The 18,960-nt window shown below is 33.9% G+C and overlaps 1 protein-coding gene across 4 annotated transcripts in view; it reads right to left on the reverse strand.

Moving 5' to 3' along the window:
* Nucleotides 1–18,091, reverse strand: part of LOC119634031 (neural cell adhesion molecule 2) — a 33,115-nt gene extending 15,024 nt beyond the window's left edge. Inside the window, exons 1-3 of one of the 4 annotated variants that reach the window (XM_038027936.1) lie at nt 17,663–18,091; nt 17,463–17,477; nt 16,708–17,027 (exon numbers count right to left, since the gene is read on the reverse strand). In XM_038027936.1, coding sequence (XP_037883864.1) covers nt 16,708–16,756 — 49 coding nt within the window. In that variant the 5' untranslated portion in view covers nt 16,757–17,027; nt 17,463–17,477; nt 17,663–18,091. Of the gene's footprint in view, nt 1–16,707; nt 17,271–17,462; nt 17,478–17,662 lie in introns of all 4 variants that reach the window. The other 3 variants (XM_038027938.1, XM_038027935.1, XM_038027937.1) reach the window with 3 other exon arrangements.
* Between the last annotated feature and the right edge of the window lie 869 nt (nt 18,092–18,960).

Consider the following 18,960-nt stretch of genomic DNA (forward strand, 5'->3'; position numbering starts at 1 on the left):
GGAGTGGGTTTATCACCATCCCTTGGTACTTGGATTTCATCATAATGATAATAGGTAGAGAAGAATGAGAGTGAGATAGAGCTATAAAAATCGACAAAAGTGTGAAGAAAAACAACAACGAAATGAAAGAAATAAAAAGATAAATGTTTCAGTTCTATAGAATGATGAGGTATAAGAAATAAAAAAAAATTTTGTTAGAGATCCCGGCAAAATACGTTAAACATAAATAATACGGCGCATTGCAGTTATATACGTAACATTATACGTACATTTTATTTATTGTATGCGAGAGTATATTATATACTTTGTCTACACAAACACAAAGGCATTATTATGCATTGCTACGCTTAGATGTGATTTGAAGTTTCCTCTTCACATTTCATTTAAAAAAAAAAGAGAATAGATTTCTGGTTACTCGGTATGTTTGCATCTATGTAAACATATGGGAATGCGAATGAAAGCATCATATAAACTGTATTTAGCATATAGATGCATATACATACACACACACACACACACACACACACACACACACACTTATAAATATACACAGACTTAGTCTTCTAAGCAAACATAAGCAGTAATTTTTATAAAATCTGTCTGTAGAGTCATTCATTTAGTTGGTATTATTTACTAAAGCTCAGATCAAACGTTTTGTGTTCCGACTTTTGTTCGGTTCTCCTTTTATGTGTTTTTCTTTTCTTTTTTATTTTCTATATGAACCCATTAATGTGTGTGTGTGTGAGGTAAATTTCGAGTTCAAATGGGCATTAAGCCAAAATCTGGGCATTACGTTAGAATAATGGAAATAGTATCTTCCACTAATAGAGCTGTGGTAAGAAGAAAATGAAAGGAATTCAAGTTTTTTATTGGCTTCATTTGTGATTTTGTTTGTATTCAACTGTTACTCGTCGAATGAAAAATTGTGTGATGTACTTACCTGAACATATGTCACAATTTGTTTAAACTTCAGGTTTTTTTTAATCTTTCTTTGTCTCGAACGGGTTATAATAACTCTAGACGTAATAAGAGAAGTGGCCAATTTGTGTACCTCGCGCCCTTTGTCTTAAGAGTGTATCTCTTTCATGTTAATGTATGCAACACTTGGAACGATTTGACACAATATCCACTTGATCTTATACTAATCGATTCAAAAATGTCTTCTGAATCAATTTAAGTTTGTCTGTTCGCCTGTCTTCCCAGCTGTATCTCTGTCCATCATTTAACCATTTATTTGTCCATCTCTCTGTCCGTGTGTTCGTCTGTCTGTCTGGGTGACTAACTCCTACAAGTTTATTTCTTCTACCCGTACATTCATCCGTCTATCTTGCGCTTTGTCTGCCTATCTACTTATCCGCCGTTTATTTGTTTGCCTGTCCGCCTAACGTCCATGACCATGCATCTTTAGGCTCATACTGCCAGCCGCAATTTCTAAAATATTTTGATGAACTTTGCTTCATTAACATCTTTTGTTCGGACGAATTGTATTAGTAGTGCGACCATATCTTGTTCCACCAGCGAGCCCTAAATTTTTCCTATTTGTGTATTTTACAATCAAATTAGTCCCGAGTAGCGATTTAAGATAGAAATTTTCGATGCTAAATGTGGATTACATTGATCTATTTCTCGGCGCCTTTCTATTTTTTTTCTGTCAGTTTTCGAAAAGGAAAAGAATGTAATTTTTCGTATTTTATGCGAAAAATAAATGAGGAATCGTCTTAAGCGAAGTGATGTGGGGTTTCTTATGTATTGGCTCGTCCAAAAATTTCAAATCCAGTATAACTCATAATTGAATGAAAAACGTGTTAATGTGCATTATTTTCATTACAAGTAATAATATCCCCAAGTGCTTTAAATAACACTCTTACGGCCCAATAGATTTGAATCTCATAATCAGGAGTGAAGCAATTATACAAGGAATAGGAGATTCTCGCCCCTTTAAAGAAAACACTGAACACCAGCCATCGCTAATTTTGTCTTAATCGATTCAAGTGCTGTCTGTCCGTCTGTCCAGATGTCTAAATCTCCGTCTCCTTGTCTAGTTTTCATGCGTTCAACATACGAATCACAATTTTGGAGATATTTCGATGAAATTGGACACACGTTTTAAGATGCAAGGGTCGCACCGCTGTTTCAGTCACTTCCCTTATAACACCTTAGCGGTATATAAGCTGTAACTGTATAAATCAAAGTGGTGTAGTGGTGGCTATTTAATGATGGACAGTCGCTCACCATAATGCTTCTATTTGCTTTTAATTATTTTCTTCCAAAACAACTTTCGGCATTTCAATACTATTACGAAGTTGCTCCGCTATCATTTTGTTTCGAATTAATTAATGAAAAGTCTTTGTAAGTAACTCAACGAGAGTGAAAACTTTTTCCTACATCTTCATTGAATTTTTGTAAATAAGTTCGAGAAAGTTGTCCATCAGTTTGTGCTCATCAGGCAGCATTACCCTTAAAGGCATTGTACTATTGAAAATTTGCAAAAATTTTCGCAAATTTTTTCCCCAAGCCAAGATGCAACTATGCAACCCTTCTTTTACCCCAATTCTTTCTCCCAATTATATATCGATGTACACATTAAAATCATACTCATTTAGTTCAATTTTTACATGTTAATATGTTATCGACGGATATCGAAACCTATTCGATTTGAAAGTTTATTGACTAAGTAAGTAAATGTATTGCAATTGTTTAAGAGATAAGATAATTACTTCTTCTTACATGCGATACGATATCACTTCGATCCTGTAGGCAATTGATTTGAAAATCTTGTTAACTGCCTCTTTTCACTTTGTGGTAATGTTTTAACTATTTGTCTCACGGTAATAATGAATCCCATTATCCCTCTTGGTTCTCCGTATCATTAGATTGATTCGTTCTCAAGTGCGTTTGTTCGTATGGTCTCAATTGCCTCTCAGATAATGTTCAATTGACATGCAATTGTAGCCATCTTTCGTTGCAGACATGATTTCATTGTGTAGTAAGTTATTTATATGAACACATATACAAGAACATGTTATTTTAGATTTTAAAAATCTTAATATAAATGTTAGCAATTTTGTATGAAAACATGTGAACTTAAATGCTTATATGAATGCTTATATACCCCAAGACATAGATTTGCACAAAATGCGTTCTAATGAAAATTTATGCATTAACATACGCACATATATGTGTGGAAATTGTGTATGTTTGCTTGTGTTAAAATGTTTTTAGATTGTAAAAATGACTTTATATTTAATTGATTTGTTTATTTATAATCCGCATTTATAATCTTTCAAAGAAACTTTCATCTGCATTCATGTGTTGCTCAAGCATTAAAGATATTTGGAAACATTATTGGAAATCAATACCATTTCAAGCGAACATCTGAATATCCCATCGATTTTTGAAAATTGGGAAAACAAGAGAGCATGCAGATGGCTACTGGCAGGAATCCTTAGGATTGTATAAAAATATTTACACCGGCTTGTTAAAAACATTCAACCTGATTTATGTTCTATTAGGTTAACTGAAAAAGTTAGAGGAGTCTATTTAATATGATGAAAATCCATTTTTCCCATCAGTGCATATAAAGTCTTAAGTTCAATTGCCGTTCGAAAGAGCAACATATCGGCATTTTTCTTTAATGCGTGAGACTGTATTGAGTCAATCGTTTGGAATCAAATGAAACTAATATTTATTATATCATTTATTATGCACTCTGTTAATGGAAAAAATGAAGTATCATATTTTTATGACTATCAATGCACTTATCGCATAATGCTTTCGGTTTTTTTTTTTTGTTTTTAATCCCGCCAACATGGTAGGGAAAGCATTACGTATCTCTCTTGAAGCCTAATAAGTATATAAACGATTCGTTTTTAAGAAAATCCTCTGCTCGAATAAGCATCGATTAAATATTTTTTACAAAATAAACATTGTAAAATTTTTAGTAATTTATCGCATGAAGGCTTACTGTAGGCCAACTCAGTCTGCAAAGGCTGGCTTGCTCTCCTGTACTTAACCATAAGTCGAAGTTAATCATTAACGAACAGAAATTGAAAGGTGGTTACGATCTTATGGAGCGCAAACAATTCAGATGTGACAGTGCAGAGAGGGAGAGAGAGAGACATGGCACGGGTCCAGTAATGAGTAACATGGATTTATTAAGAATTTCGAAATATTTTGCAACCGACAGTGTTCAACCAAAACTTTCTAAACTCCCTACGCTCTCACTAGCGAACAATCTGTTACCAACGCTGCATTATTCAGGCGACATAGACAACAGCGGTACAGTGGTGGACTTAAACAAATTATCAAAACTTAATTCATTATCGCTGCGTTACGGCCTTAATATCTGGCAACATCAGCTATTGTCCTGTCCTAACAGCGCATTATTCGATTGCCATTAGCTTGAATGTGTGCCAGACATGTGGACATGCATTTTGACGTTACACACACGTGCAGATTTGACACACTAAACTCCAAGAAATGTTTAAAAAACTTACTCAATTGGAGGTAGAGGATACAAACAGGAAACTCTATCAAACGACAAACTACTATAAGTGATAGATTATGTTGTTTGTGTTTGCATTGGCATAGATTTGCCCTTCAAGCCATGACTCATTGCGTAGCTCGGAAAGTTAATAAAGCAACAATTAAACTGCCTTTGTAAAGGTTCCCTTTGGATGGAGATTATTTTTGCGCGATTATTAAACGTCTACCTAATCTCACTTTCCGTTATGGCCATAATGGTGCATCAATGATAACTGAAGAAGAGATGCCTTAAATTTTAAGTCATACCATACATTTGTACGATGAAATGAATTTTTGGTAATTCGATGTAACTGCAGTTTACACTTTTGAACTTCGGTAATAATGATGCTCAAGATAGATTTTCGTAATTAATTGCTTATGCTAAGACTATAGATAAATGCAGCACAAAATTGAAAAGAAAATGTAAAAACTGTCAATAGAACGTTAAATAATTTATGAACAAATATAAGTATTATGTAAAAGCCAGTTATCTTAATCAGATTGATCCGTGTCAATTATTATCAAGCAATCTTGTGAATTGATTGTGGCCTGGAAAGTCAAGTAAGTATTTTCAAAGCACAATTACGGATACATGTGCATGAAATCTGACAAACTGGCTACTGCAACGGCTTAAGCGGTCAGTAAAGAACCAGGTGGGAAAACGAATATTGCCGGCAACGGCAAAAGTCAAAATTATATCATACGAATCCCATAACATGCTCTGTAATTCCGGAAAATTATTTTATCTGTTGCTCTAGTTGCTTGAAAGACTCGTTATAGTAAACACAAGTAAGGCGAGTAAGTAAACAATAATCTTTTATACCCATCATCGTCATTCTAAAACAAAAGAAACGAACCACATTTTCATACTTTGTAATAGTGAAGGGGCGCGGCTGATTTTTTCTACTTTCAGAATAAAAATGGAGATTTATATGGTGCAGATGTTGTACTTTATGTACAACAAGCAAAAACCGAAGGTGTGCACAGTTCTTGTTACATGGACAAGTTGGCGCTGTAGGCGTGTCCTTTGAAAAGTTTGAGCGTTTATGGGTAAGAAGCAAAAAACCGATTTCTTATGCGTTTGGAAAAACAAAAGTATTTTCAGTTTACGTACCGTTATAGGCGTGTCCTTTAAACGATTTGGCCGATTTGCTATACCGGCTGGGTTGCAAGAAATTCCAATGTTTCCGACAAATAAGAAGTGGATATGTTTGCATTTTTGCGATCAGGAGAATGTTTACAACAGATATTATACAGGAGGGCGGACGGACATGCTTAAATCGATTTAGAATATATGTATTTTGTGAGGGCTCTAAAACTCTGTTCTGGAGTTTGCAAACGTTTTGACCCCTCATCCGGGCCGCCATCGATGGCGGGTATAAAAATGGGTCAATAAGTGACATTGTCTTTCTATGGCGAAGCGAATGTAAATCCCCGGAAGCATCTTGGAAATAAGCACTTTGGACAACTGATGGCTTGTAGGTCATGGAAACATCTCACAGTGATTTTCAAAGAACGGCAATCAAATGAAATTGAATTGAAAGTTAGCCGAAGAAAAAAAGGGTTGAAGTCGATTGAATACTTAAGGGGTCACTTAAGGCCATTAAGATAAAAGAAGATTGCAAAAAAGAGCTTCACAATTTAATGTTAGGGGTTGGGGTAGAATACGCTGAATATGAAAGCAAAATGAGTAGATTTTGAAACTGAAAATTAATAACGATTTTCGCACTGTACATTTTTGTTACGTAAAGTAAGAGTAGATTTCTTTGAACTGATATGAACTGATTTTTCGTGGAAAAAACATTAATTTTGTTTCAAATAATTTATATACCATTACCGTATATCGAAAAGTGGGTGTGATACGAACTTAATTAAAAAATATTATAATAATCGGAATTTCACATAACAATACTTGAAATTGATATCGTTTTTTTAAAAGTTTTCCTAAAGCTATTTCAACATTTACGCTGGAAGCATTTTTTTTGCATTTGTAAAATATTGAAAGTGCATTTAGTGCACTTTAAAACACGACCTATTGAAATTGAAAATAAATAAGATAAAATAATTTCAATTTTTTATTTCAACTTTTCTGACTTTTAAAATCTCAAAAATACATATATATATATATATATATGCACATACATGTATACGTGTGTAAGGCGTTTTTATTTTGCCCTTGATTAAAGGGAAGTGTACACTCATCGTACGTACTTCTACTACTATTATAATATAGTGTGAGGTTTATATAGGTAAATGCTTGTTTCACTTTTTTTACCGTGCGTAACTTGTGAATCTTGAGCATATTACGTTTGCGCGGATGTATGCGACACTTAAAAGTGTAAGAGTTAGATGCACCTTTATTTATTTCCGATCGATTCAGAGTCACTTTTTGCATTGACCAAAGCATGTCTGTCCGTCTAACCGTCCCTCTCTCTTATTTTCTTGTATTTGATCGCCAGGTCGCAATCATTGAGATATAGTGAGGGAATTTGGCGCACCAACGTGTTTTACTTCAAGGACGAATGCTATTGAAAATCCTTCGGCTTAGATCGCTTTTCCAACCACTTTCCATGTGATCCCTTATTTTGAAACTTCGTTATATAAATACTTTTTTGTATGATTTGCTTCTTCCCCAGAGATTTCAGAAGAGAAGTAAACCAGTTTTGGACAGTCTTCTTTAAGACTACAATATTTCCAGGACTTATCAGAAGAACCTTTGTATTGCGATTTTTTTAAACTTGAAAGCATTTAATGTAATCTATGTCTACATGGGCGTAGATGTTTGCATTTATAAAACAAGGACAAATATATTACAATCGAATAAAAATATAAGTTTTTCATACTCAGGCTGAGACAGCATCACTAACAGTAATGAACAAAGAAAAGAAAACTTTATTTAATTTATTTTCCAATGTAACAAACATTTGCGGTTCCTTTTAGAAAAATTGATTTGAACTGGATTAAAAAAACAAAAATGGTTTTTATACAAGTTTTATAGATTTATTTCAGCATCTGAGTATGTGTGTGTTTGGCTTATAAAAGATATAAATGCATGTGTTTTATTATTTTTGTATTTTTTAGTTTCTCTGTTGCAACATCTGCTGCAAAAATGAATTACGTATATCAATAAAGTACATGCACGATATCTAAATATATACGTATTCGTTATTAGTGTAACAAGAGATCTTACAAGACCCCTTTATATATGCCGGAGAATAGATTTTATAATTCATTCTTTTACTAAAGCAGAAAAAAATAATCCTATAAAGAAGGGGATAAATTCTTTTTCGGCTTAAGATTTCAATTCTGATTAAAGGTGATCAATTTTGTCCGTCTGTTTTCTCGATTGTTTGCTTGTTGATACTAATGCCATCCGCATGTCCGATTTTCCTTTCGTCTGTGCGATTGCAGAGCGGTCTGTCCACTCGCAGTTAGAATCTACGTCCACACATATGTCCATCTTTTATATAAAATACCGAAATGATACAGGATTTGTATCCATAAATTGTAAAGTGCACGCAACATCGTTTCGATATACATTAGACTCACGTATGCGAATAGGGTGTTTTCTAACATCTAAAAACCGAAAACCGCTCCCATTCGTTCACCTTAAGACAACAGGTGCGTATTATTCGATGTAAAGCAAAAAAATTTTTCTTACATGATTTTCTCTACTTTTCTTCTTTGCTATCTTTCCTTGTTTTTCCCTTTTTCCAGTAATATTAATTTATTTTCTCTTTTCAGTTCTAATAGTGAACGTTAGAGAAAAATGAAGTTCATTTCTATTAGTTTATGGGAAATAAAAATTCCAAGAATTTTATTTCCTTATTTAATAAATTGTACGCATGTGAGTTTTATTGCAGGTCTTCAGCTTTCCGAAATTTGAAAGAATGCATGAATAAGTCCTTGTCGAAATTACGTTGGACTCTTGCAAATAGCAACAGTTAATTACGGCAGTTAATTACTGAACAAAAGTCTGAAAAATTTTTGTAAGGACTCGATAAGAAGGAAAAGCAAATATTTATTCCCTTTATTCGTTGTATGTCTCATATATCTTTGAACATTAAATCATTTGTTGTTAGTTCCAGTGGAATAATTTGCACGATATGGTTATATACAAATGCCAGTAAAATTTCAATTTCCCTTTAAATGGTGAAGACGATTTCTTCGTACGTTCTCGCGATCCTATGTCGTTTAGTTTTTTAAGACTCGAGTAAGCATATAAGTGGATGAACGGACGGACAAATGCAAACAGGATCAATCAAATGTGCAAATGGAGGTACACGACAACGACGCGAATCGTATTCATAAATTAAGCCAGTTTGGAAGGAACCCAAAGGCTCTACCCGTTTCGCGCTACGACGTTCATACGTCAGTTACCCTATAAGTAAATTTAGTAAATGACATAAGTCAATTGATTTCGACTGTGATCGAATATCTAGTATAGCCATTTCTCGTGGTATAAGTCCGCGAATAGAAGTTCCTTTCTTTCAAATACTTTCGAGTACTAAGCCACGAATGCCTTTGTCGGGGGACCGCTGTTCATAGTAAGCGATAGATAGTGACAGAAACATGCCACAGCAATGAAACACAGACAATAGGATATGAAAGTAACGTATAGAGAGCATACGATCTAAGAGGTTTATATAGTGCAGAGCGAGGAAGAGAATAAGGGAAAGACTGAAGTAATCCTCAACGTGACGGAAATAAGTTGAATTAAAATTAAAGTTCATCTGGTTAAGCGCTAGGCCGTGCCCCGTCATTATCGGCTATTTATGTTCAATTTAAGACGTAGCACCAGATTTTCTGTGACTCTTCACAATCCGGTCTAAAACTTCTGACGACTTTAAGGTATAATGACAATTTAGCTCGTTTCTATATAAGGATATAGTTTAAAAACTCTATTACAAGAAATTGTGAGTCCTTCCGTCATTAAACGGTGGACTTTGCCGCCAAATATAATATATCCCTTTTTTCTTAGTTTGGAAATAAAGCTTTTTCGCGTTAAGTTACGCTGTGGCTGTTTCCTTTGGTCGATCTGACCTATTTTCAATACTAACCTACTTGCAACAATTTCGAGTGTTTCTGACAAATTCAAAGGCGATATCTCTGTTTTGACGGCCAGGAGGATGCTTACTGCAGATAATATAAAGGCGGGCCGCTGGACAGATGAGTGTACTGAGATCGATTCGGAATTTGGTGCTGATCAAGAATATCTCGCTTTATGACCTCTAAAGCTTTCTTCCGCCTATTGCGAACGTTTCACCTAAATGAATATTCGTCGATGGTGGGTGTAAAATACATACTTAATAATACATACTTTTCATATCTAATTACCAGGTCCTAAAATGTAATTTTTTAAGTAAAATTTAAGTACAACACATTCACACGATGACTAGAAATAATGAAAAGTTTTCATGTGTTTTGTTATTGTTTTACTACTATTGAAGCAACGTCATTGCCTTCCTCTCCGCAAGATTGATTTTATGTACAGTGGTAAGCAGATTTAAGGAAAAACAAAAACGTACTCACTGCTGCACTCCATTCAGAAAGATTCACGCTGTCATCTATGACAACTGCACACTATTATTAGTGCACTTGCACATTATTATTAGTATTTAATATTTTGGAAACGGTAGTACGATTATACAAAGTTTATAGGACACAATAGAAAAAGAAAAAAAACCCTTAAATCGAAATCGAATGTTCGATAAACGTCTAACGTTCTTGATATGTAGAAAATACGACATTTTCAACCGCAAAGACCATGTGCTTGCTGCTTGTAGTCCTAACACAAGAACAGGAAACTATAGACGCCAAAAAATGCTGTTTTGTGTGTTTCATGTTTCAGTTGTTTTCTAACGGGAGACGTTTATTCCTGCTTCACAGACCTAATGCAATTTCGCATTAGCGATTTCTTGGACTAATTAAAATAAAATATTTCTTTTGTAGGGTAAGAGTTAATTGTAAAGAAGTGGGAAAGAAGAGGACAACATTATTCGGAAAAATGGCAAAACTTTACTTTTCTATATCGATTCATATCCAATTTGTAGGATTCCGTTCAGACATAAGAACAACATATATTTAGGCCCTTTTTTTTATGCGGCCAATCACCCAGAGGGTCTACCCTATTCGCGTAACGCGGTGATGGTCAGAAAGAAGCGAGGAAAAAGAAAGAAAGAAAGAAATAGAGATCTCAATCGATAAGTTTTACGCCTTCACCGATTGAGCTGTAGCTACGTACAAAGTAAACTCTACCGCATTGGGATTTGAATCCGCGAACGCTGACTTCCTCCTTCGACTAAATGCAATGTTATAATAATAAAAAGATAATTGAGACCATTTTTCAATACTTTTTAAGTAGGAAAAAGATAAGTAATAACTTAGACCATAACGAGAAGAAAATTTTTTCACACAAGCTCTACGATATTATAGTGATCTGCCAGTACTTCGATTGATTCGCTTTCTTCTATAGTCCATACATGGTGACGAAGGTTTATATAAATGCTTTCAATATTATTTGAAATGAAAACCACATCAGATCAGATTTCTTGCCTGAAAGGACTAATTTTGTACGATTATAAAGTAGTTGCTACCGATTTTCTAAGGGAGAGCATTACTTCCTTCCTGTGAGCACAATAGTATCGGTATCGGTTACTACGATGATAGGTACGGAGAAGGGTTTTTTGAAACTTTTGCTTGAGCCGAGTTTTAATCAGGAAGAAATGATCGTCGAAATGTTACTTCTCTTTAATTAATTCGAAGAAAAGTGCTAGTGAATCTTGACTAGTAATGAAAAATGAAAATTTCGAACAAATTATTGGTAAACAGATTTGCAAAGAGATAGCAACATGCAAGACAGTATGTTTTAGAAGGCAGTGAGAGACTTTTCAGTTCATCCTTAAAGCAAAGAAAATTTGAGAGTTCTAGACAAACGAAATGGTTGCTCTTAACCTTAAACCGTGCATATTGACTCTTGAACGTAAATTGTTCGATTATTTCATATTGCATTTCCAAAAAAAAAAAAAAATGAAATTTACTTTACCTCATGGCTCATAAGGACGTTATCAAATGATACGGCGATTAAGATTCCAAAATGCTGCACACCGTTTCTATCCCAAATTTTCGATCAGTTTGTTTCTTCCTATCTAAGGTACGCAATTCCTTTGTGACTGTGAGCCTGCGAGGCACATCATGGTATGATTTGTTACAAAAATACATGTATAGATTTGATTTGATAAAGATTTGCTTTAATTTTCGTTCCCAAGGTAATGAATACTTTTAGTTGCATATAAATATTCATACTAACAATCTCACTAATTAAGGACTAGTTCTCAATAGAGTTGAAGAATTAACAAACGAATACGAAAAGGAATTTCTCTGGTTGCAGCAAAATATGTTTTGTAGAATTTTTCTTTTGTTGCCTTAACTCTTCTCCCAACTTGCTGTTGTTTAACTAGAAATATTATAAACAAAATAAAAAGGAAAAACTTTGTCTATGAGACGCTCTAGAAAGAAGGACTATTTACGGATATGGCCATTAGCAGCAATCATTTGGCACAACTCTCTAAGAAATATGTTGATCTAAAGTTGAATCATAAAGTTTGACAAAATATATACAAATAGAAAGGAAACAATGTGAAACGTTGCAATCAGGCGAAACCGACCAGTAAATGGTCTACGCTAATTACCGATGACATTATCAAAGTATCGAAATACTAATTATTTCATTTCCAAGGCAGTTCGTTCTACGGTCGAAACCGGTTCATGCATCAAATTTCATCAAAACATCTAGAAAATAGGGTTTTTTTTTAGATAGAGAACGCAGAATTCAACAGGGACAGGCAAGGATCTATACCAAACGGACAGGCGGACTGGAGCCAGTTGAGAAAATGATTGCCAATTGTCTGATACAATAGAAGCATGTTTACTTCAAGTCATACCGGGCGTTGCATACATCCGTACAAAGTTAATACATCCTGTAGTATGACTTGTACAATAAATAAAAGTATTATGGAGAATCTTGAAGTGCGCTTCAACTACGTATGAAGGGAACATTTGTCAAGAGAAATTTAAACAAATTTCAATTTTTTTCTCTTAAATCAAAAACAGCACATAACATATAATTTGGGCGAAACCCGTAAGGAGAGCATCTTTCAAATGACATTTTCAAGTACATATCTTTAACATGCATACATGCGTAACATACATAAAATGAACTTTCAGTTTATATGAAAGTTAAGTCTAAACAAACTTATACGTATGGAGTTATGTATATATAAAGTTTACGTATATATACATATATACATGATAGTGAGTAAAGGATAAGTGCATGCTTTCGAAATAAAAATGGGAGCACTTAAGGGTTTACACTTTAGCTATAATCGTTATGTTTATAGAGAAGGTTATCTGATTTTTATTTGAATAAAACACAAATATATTATGTCTTTCAGACGAAGTGCTTCGATACCTTCCATCTCTGTATTTACATGTTTTAAAAATCCATTTTAAAAGCAAACAAAATACGTTTAAGTAAAAGAGTGTTGTAATAGTAACATGTTTGGCAAGCGTCATATTGCTATAATGTATTGTAACTGTTACATAACACTTGTGGGAGCAATTTTTTTCACTCAAATATCTCTTTTACTAGAATACATATACACTTATAAAGTAACGTAAGTTAAAGTAATAAAACGTAACATACATAATAGCTTAACAGGAAAAGTTTTCGCATAAACTTAGAAGCAGACATACAAATTTATAACTCTTACTAAATATGGATGGACCTAACAAGCCCTCGCTGACAAGCTGACGTTTTAATTTGAATCTTATCTGGTAAAGCGAATGATCAGAGGCTTTAAGCTCAAAACAATCTCAAGGACGATCTCTTAGTCATGAAAAATTTGCAAAGCTTCGTTGTTTACAATTCTGAAAAGCAAGAGCAAAAGAAATCCGCCTCTTCATCCATCCGGAGGAAAATAGAAAAAGTAACTCAATTAAAGTGACGCTTTTGCGTACACGTTCCAAGAATACTGTCAACCTGAAGAAAAACTTTCCAAGCTTGGCCTCAATATGTGCAGGAACAACCTGACACTTCTGTGTTGTGCTTGCATCTTCTCTTTTATAGAAATTTTGATTTGGTCTATAATAAATTTTTGCTAACATTTACATCAAAATATTCGCTTGCCAACGAAGATTAACTTATATTAGCCATTGGCTAATTTCGCAGAGCGAAGATATGCACCTATAGTATGTTCGATTGCACGTAAATAATCGCAACCATATTGCAACCTATTTCAAGCCGTATTTATACATAGCCAAGTCATCGGCGTAGTATGCGAGCGAACAGGCACTTAAGTAAATTATTACATAACCATAGATTTATAATTTTTCCCGCAAACCTACATAGGGCTCATAATGATAATGAGATCCCACTTACCAAGGGGTACGCACTTCTTTCTCTTTCCTCACTTCTTTCTGAGCCTTGCCATATTACACATGCCATGTTACAAGGGACATCATCTGAGTGATTGGTCATTTAAAAAAAAAAAACAACAACAATGATTAAAAATGCTCTTTTCTAAACATGCTTTGCTGCTGTAATATTGAACGAGGCATAGATGTACGCACGCGGTACGCACGGATTGCATTAAATTAAGTGCATTGAAAATGTGTATATAAAAGTAAGAAACTCTAGAGATAGTTGTGGCTGGCGTCTTAGCTCAATAGTTCCGCAATTTGCTTGTTAATTTTTGATGGGCGTGTCCATAGTGCGATCGCCATTAGGTCTTATTTGATTTTTTTTATAATTCTTCTATGTTCTTCTTCACAATATTTCCATTTAGAATCTTATCGTTTCCATTTTCTTTTTAAATGTGCGTAACCCTTTTAAGCACGACTTTCAGGAAACACCCTTCTTTTAAAAGTTGACATATGATAACATATTATAATATTTTATTTTCAGTTTTTTAGTAAAATATTTACAACCGCAATAAAATTCAATAACGGATGGATGGATGTGTGGACTTTGATTAATTGACTTAGAACCTTGTAACTGAGGCGTACTTTTGGCCATTACAAGACGGACACAAAACTAATAGACCGGATGAGTGAATTTGTTTTCATCACACCTACCACAACGTACACCAATTGTGACAAGGCTATATTAAGGTTGTTCGAACATATACAAAATGATTTCGAAACGTATGCATCCCTTTATTAAATCAATCAAATCCAGAATGGCTCCCTAAATCGATTCAGAATTGTTTTCTAAATTGATTTAGCATTGTCTGTCCGTCTAATCGTATGACATTCGTCAATGTGCTTTATTTTTTTATTTTTTTTTTTTGGTTCAGCATACAATTCACCAAATTTAATGAATTTCGATTCATTGATATTCTTTGGTCCAAGGATAAACTAAATGGAATCATTTATATAATCATCTCCCCTCCAAAATCACATGATTCGGAAGCTCGTTGTACAAAACAATTTGCCATCTTTAATATTTTTCAACAGAAATCAGACATAGTTTACGGACATAGTAAATAAATGTAAAAAATCTGTTCTGCATAGGAAACTTCGATAAACTTTTATGTGACAGCAATGTCCAATTTTTACTTTACTTTCTAAAATAAAAAATAAATTAATAATAACCGATTGACATATAAATTTATGATGCCAAGTGTGGACCCAGCACAAATGCTTTCTCACTCCATTCTCATATAAGAATTCTCAAGGAAAGTAAGCCTTTACATGGCAATGAGATCGCAAGTGAAGAGTAAAGAATTGTATTGCAGGCGAAGTGATGCAGAGTTTATAAAAGTCGCCCTTGCCTGATTATGACTTTTTTAAGCTTGCTTTTATATAAATATTATTACTATATGTATATGTTTTTTAAGTCATTTGTTCGAGTGTGCCAAAATATTTTCTAATGATTACAAATTTTTGTAGTACACTTGAAATATGAAAGTACACAACACTACACATTGAAGCTTTTACTCAAGTGCATTGACACGAATATACGGGATATACGGTTGTGCTGTTCAAATTTTTGTAAATAAATGTGTGTGTGTGCTTGTTAGATTTATATCGTTTATGCAAAAGTGACTTTCTGGGGGAAAATGGACTTTTGCGAAAGACAAAAAAAATTTTACAAATTACCATAGGTACCTTACTACCATCTACCATCGGCCAGTTATTTCTCCTACTCCTACTCCCGTGTATATATTTATATATATATATACATATATATATAGATAAATGTAAAGTGCATGAATGCTTGTGAATGCTAGCAGGACAATAAGGCATAAAACACAGATATATTTAAACACGCATACAAACAAATATGTGCAAATATGCAAAAAAGCCATTATGGTAATAAACTGCTTAACAAGTTTAAATTTCTGCAAAATTCTAACTAATATACGCTACGGCCATATCATATAACGTAATGCGTAAAACCGGGTTTGTTGTAAGTGGTAAAGGGCAAAAGAAGCGAAAGGGAATGAGATTAACTGACTGACTGACTACTCGACCAGTTGACTGAGTTTATGAAGATGTTTAGATGTTTTGTTAGAGAGAGAGAGAGAAAGAGAGAGAGATGAATGAATATTTCATATAAACAGATTTATAACAAAGCGGAAGTAATAATAATCTGAAAATGATGTCAATGCATGAGTTGAAAATTTTGTAAATTGTTTTCAAAGCATAACTGAAGTGAACGAGACTAACCAAGTAATAAACAATTGTTGTCATTGTCCTTGTTGTTGTTGCTGTTGTTGTTGTATACATGACATGTCAGTTAGTCAGTTATAGGGTCGGCTAGCAACTATACATCCAACAAGTATGTGTGTGTGTGTGTGTGTGGGTGCGGACATGAGATTATGTGTGTATGTGTGTGTGTGTGTGTGTGTGTGTGTGTGTGTGTGACAAAAGTTGAAATGTGAGCTAATGTCACAAAAAGACAAATCAGTTGCAATTGCACTAAAACAATACACATTGCAGTTGTATTGCAATAATGTTGCAAATATAAAATACACTCTTAACATAATATAATTTTCGAGGCAAGCGGACCGACCCCTATCGACAAACAAAGGAAGAATAACTGATACAATATAAGTATAACATTGCATTATGCATTTAAAGATAATGTCTTGGGAGGTCTTTTGTGATCCTCTTTCTTACCATACTTTGGCGTAAGGAGGAAACACAATAAAAGTGTTAATAAATCCATGGTTGGCAGTATTATAAAACTGCTGCTGCTGCTGCTGCTGTTGTTGTTGCTATGGGTGCAAATTACGTACGGCTGTCTATTATCTAAAATAATCCACTACGATAATGATGATGTGGGTAATGATGACTGTGTATAATGGCAATCTTGTACATGTTCTACTTATAAAATTGTGCTTAAAAGTTTTTTTTTTTTCTTTTGTTTTTTTATTTAAAATTCTATGCACAATTGTTGCAGGGCTGGGCTGGATTACATTTCACATTAATCCTTTGGGCTGTAAGGATTTTACTTGATTACTTAAAATATTAGCACTTTTTCCTCTCCATAAATATTCCATTCAAAGGGAATTAATGCAAGCATTCATTTTTATAATTTTACTTAATTCATTTTCTTGCATTTCTTTATTTTTATTTGTTTTTTTCTTTATATTTTGTTGTTTTATTTTCCATTAATTTGACAATAAAATGACATCATTCCAGTTATCATTTCATTGGTCGCAAAAAACATTGAAAAGCCTCTTTTTAATGTTAACGTTGTCGTCACATATATATATACATATATATATATATATATATATATATATATATATAAATGAGCTTTAAATGGAATCACTTGCAAACAACCTTAAAAAAAAAAAACCGTTAGATGAATGAGAGACTTTAAAAATGATGTCAACATTTCCGCCAACAACGTATTCACTTAAACATACACATATACAACCGCACTACAACACTCATTTAAGTGTTGCACGGACCACAAAACATAGTAGTCGGTAGTTGGTGTTATCCACCGATAAAAGAAACAAAAGCCAAAAAAAAAAAAATATCATCAAAGACATTCATCAAAACATCTCGTTTACACTTTTACATCTGCAATAACAATATGTAACGAGAACCTCAACTGCTTTACATGGCACGATGATTTCTTCTCCAATTTTCGTTGTTTGGTGTAAAAAAAAAGAAGAAATGAATTTTTTTCTTTTTTTGTTTTTTTCTAAGCTTCTCTATCCTTATACGCTTCACGACACAAGCTGCGCATACACACTAACCGTCATTTCATGTAGCTTGAAATTACAAGTAACCTCGTTTACGTCGCGTCATGGCCGTCCGTTTCTGGCCAACAACCAAAGATGACTAAATCAATGTTTTGCATTTAATGATGAACGTTCGAGTCACTGTCGCCGCACCGCATAGAGTTTTGTCCTTTAAATCTCATTGAATTCGCATGCACACGTGCGTATGTAACGGTACTCTATATGCATATACAAGTATGTAAGAGTATTTTATATATGCGTTATACTTTTCAATTGCGTTCAAATCTCAGCGAAATCACAAATGATACTGAGGCCACTTGGTATCCTGTTAAATCCTTTATTTTGTTGCCCAAAAAAATTTTCTTTGGCTCATTGTCTAGCAACATAAACTACATATACATATTCACCACACACACATACACATATACACCCATACACACACACGCACACGCACACACACACACACAGCAGCAGCAGCAGCAGACATAGGCACATACACCTTGTGTGTTTGTAAGTAAATTTGCTTGCTCTCCTCGCATTGCATGATTGCTGTTAAAATCATCGTCTCCATCACAAGTTTTATTTCATTTATTCGTTCGTAACTTCGTGTTTTATATATAAACTCGTATTTATATATTCAATAAAGAGTCAGTCCCATAAACATGTTGACACAGTTTTTTATTCTCAGGATATTGCAAAATATTGAATTTGTTACACATTGCATTGCATCATACTTCCGTTTTATCTCAGAAAAAGGTTCATTTTACATCCTTTGAGTACTTGCTCTCCTCTTACAAGTTTCGTTGGTACTTTCTCTCTACCTCACTTTCTTCATCTCCGGTTCTCACTATCTTTCTCTCTCCCTCTCCCTCTCCCGTCTCTCTCTTGTTCTTTTTAAACAGGTTGTTGACAAAAAATTGCTTAGAAACATTTTCGTACACCAACTTTGTTGAGAAATAAATTTCAAGGGGTAAACCAGAACTGAAACCTTTGGATGCAAATTTGATTCCAACATATAAAGTTTTTCCATTGAGGGGTACTTGTAGAACAATTGACTTGCTAAAAAAGCTTAATACTCCTTATTATAGTAAATAATTGAGGACAAGAGACATCTATTGTAAAGATATCATGTTCACGTCTTTATATTGAAATTTTGTTAGATTTCCCATTATTT

This window comes from Glossina fuscipes, unplaced genomic scaffold (genome assembly GCF_014805625.2).
Source record: "Glossina fuscipes isolate IAEA_lab_2018 unplaced genomic scaffold, Yale_Gfus_2 2, whole genome shotgun sequence".
Classification (NCBI taxonomy): domain Eukaryota; kingdom Metazoa; phylum Arthropoda; class Insecta; order Diptera; family Glossinidae; genus Glossina; species Glossina fuscipes.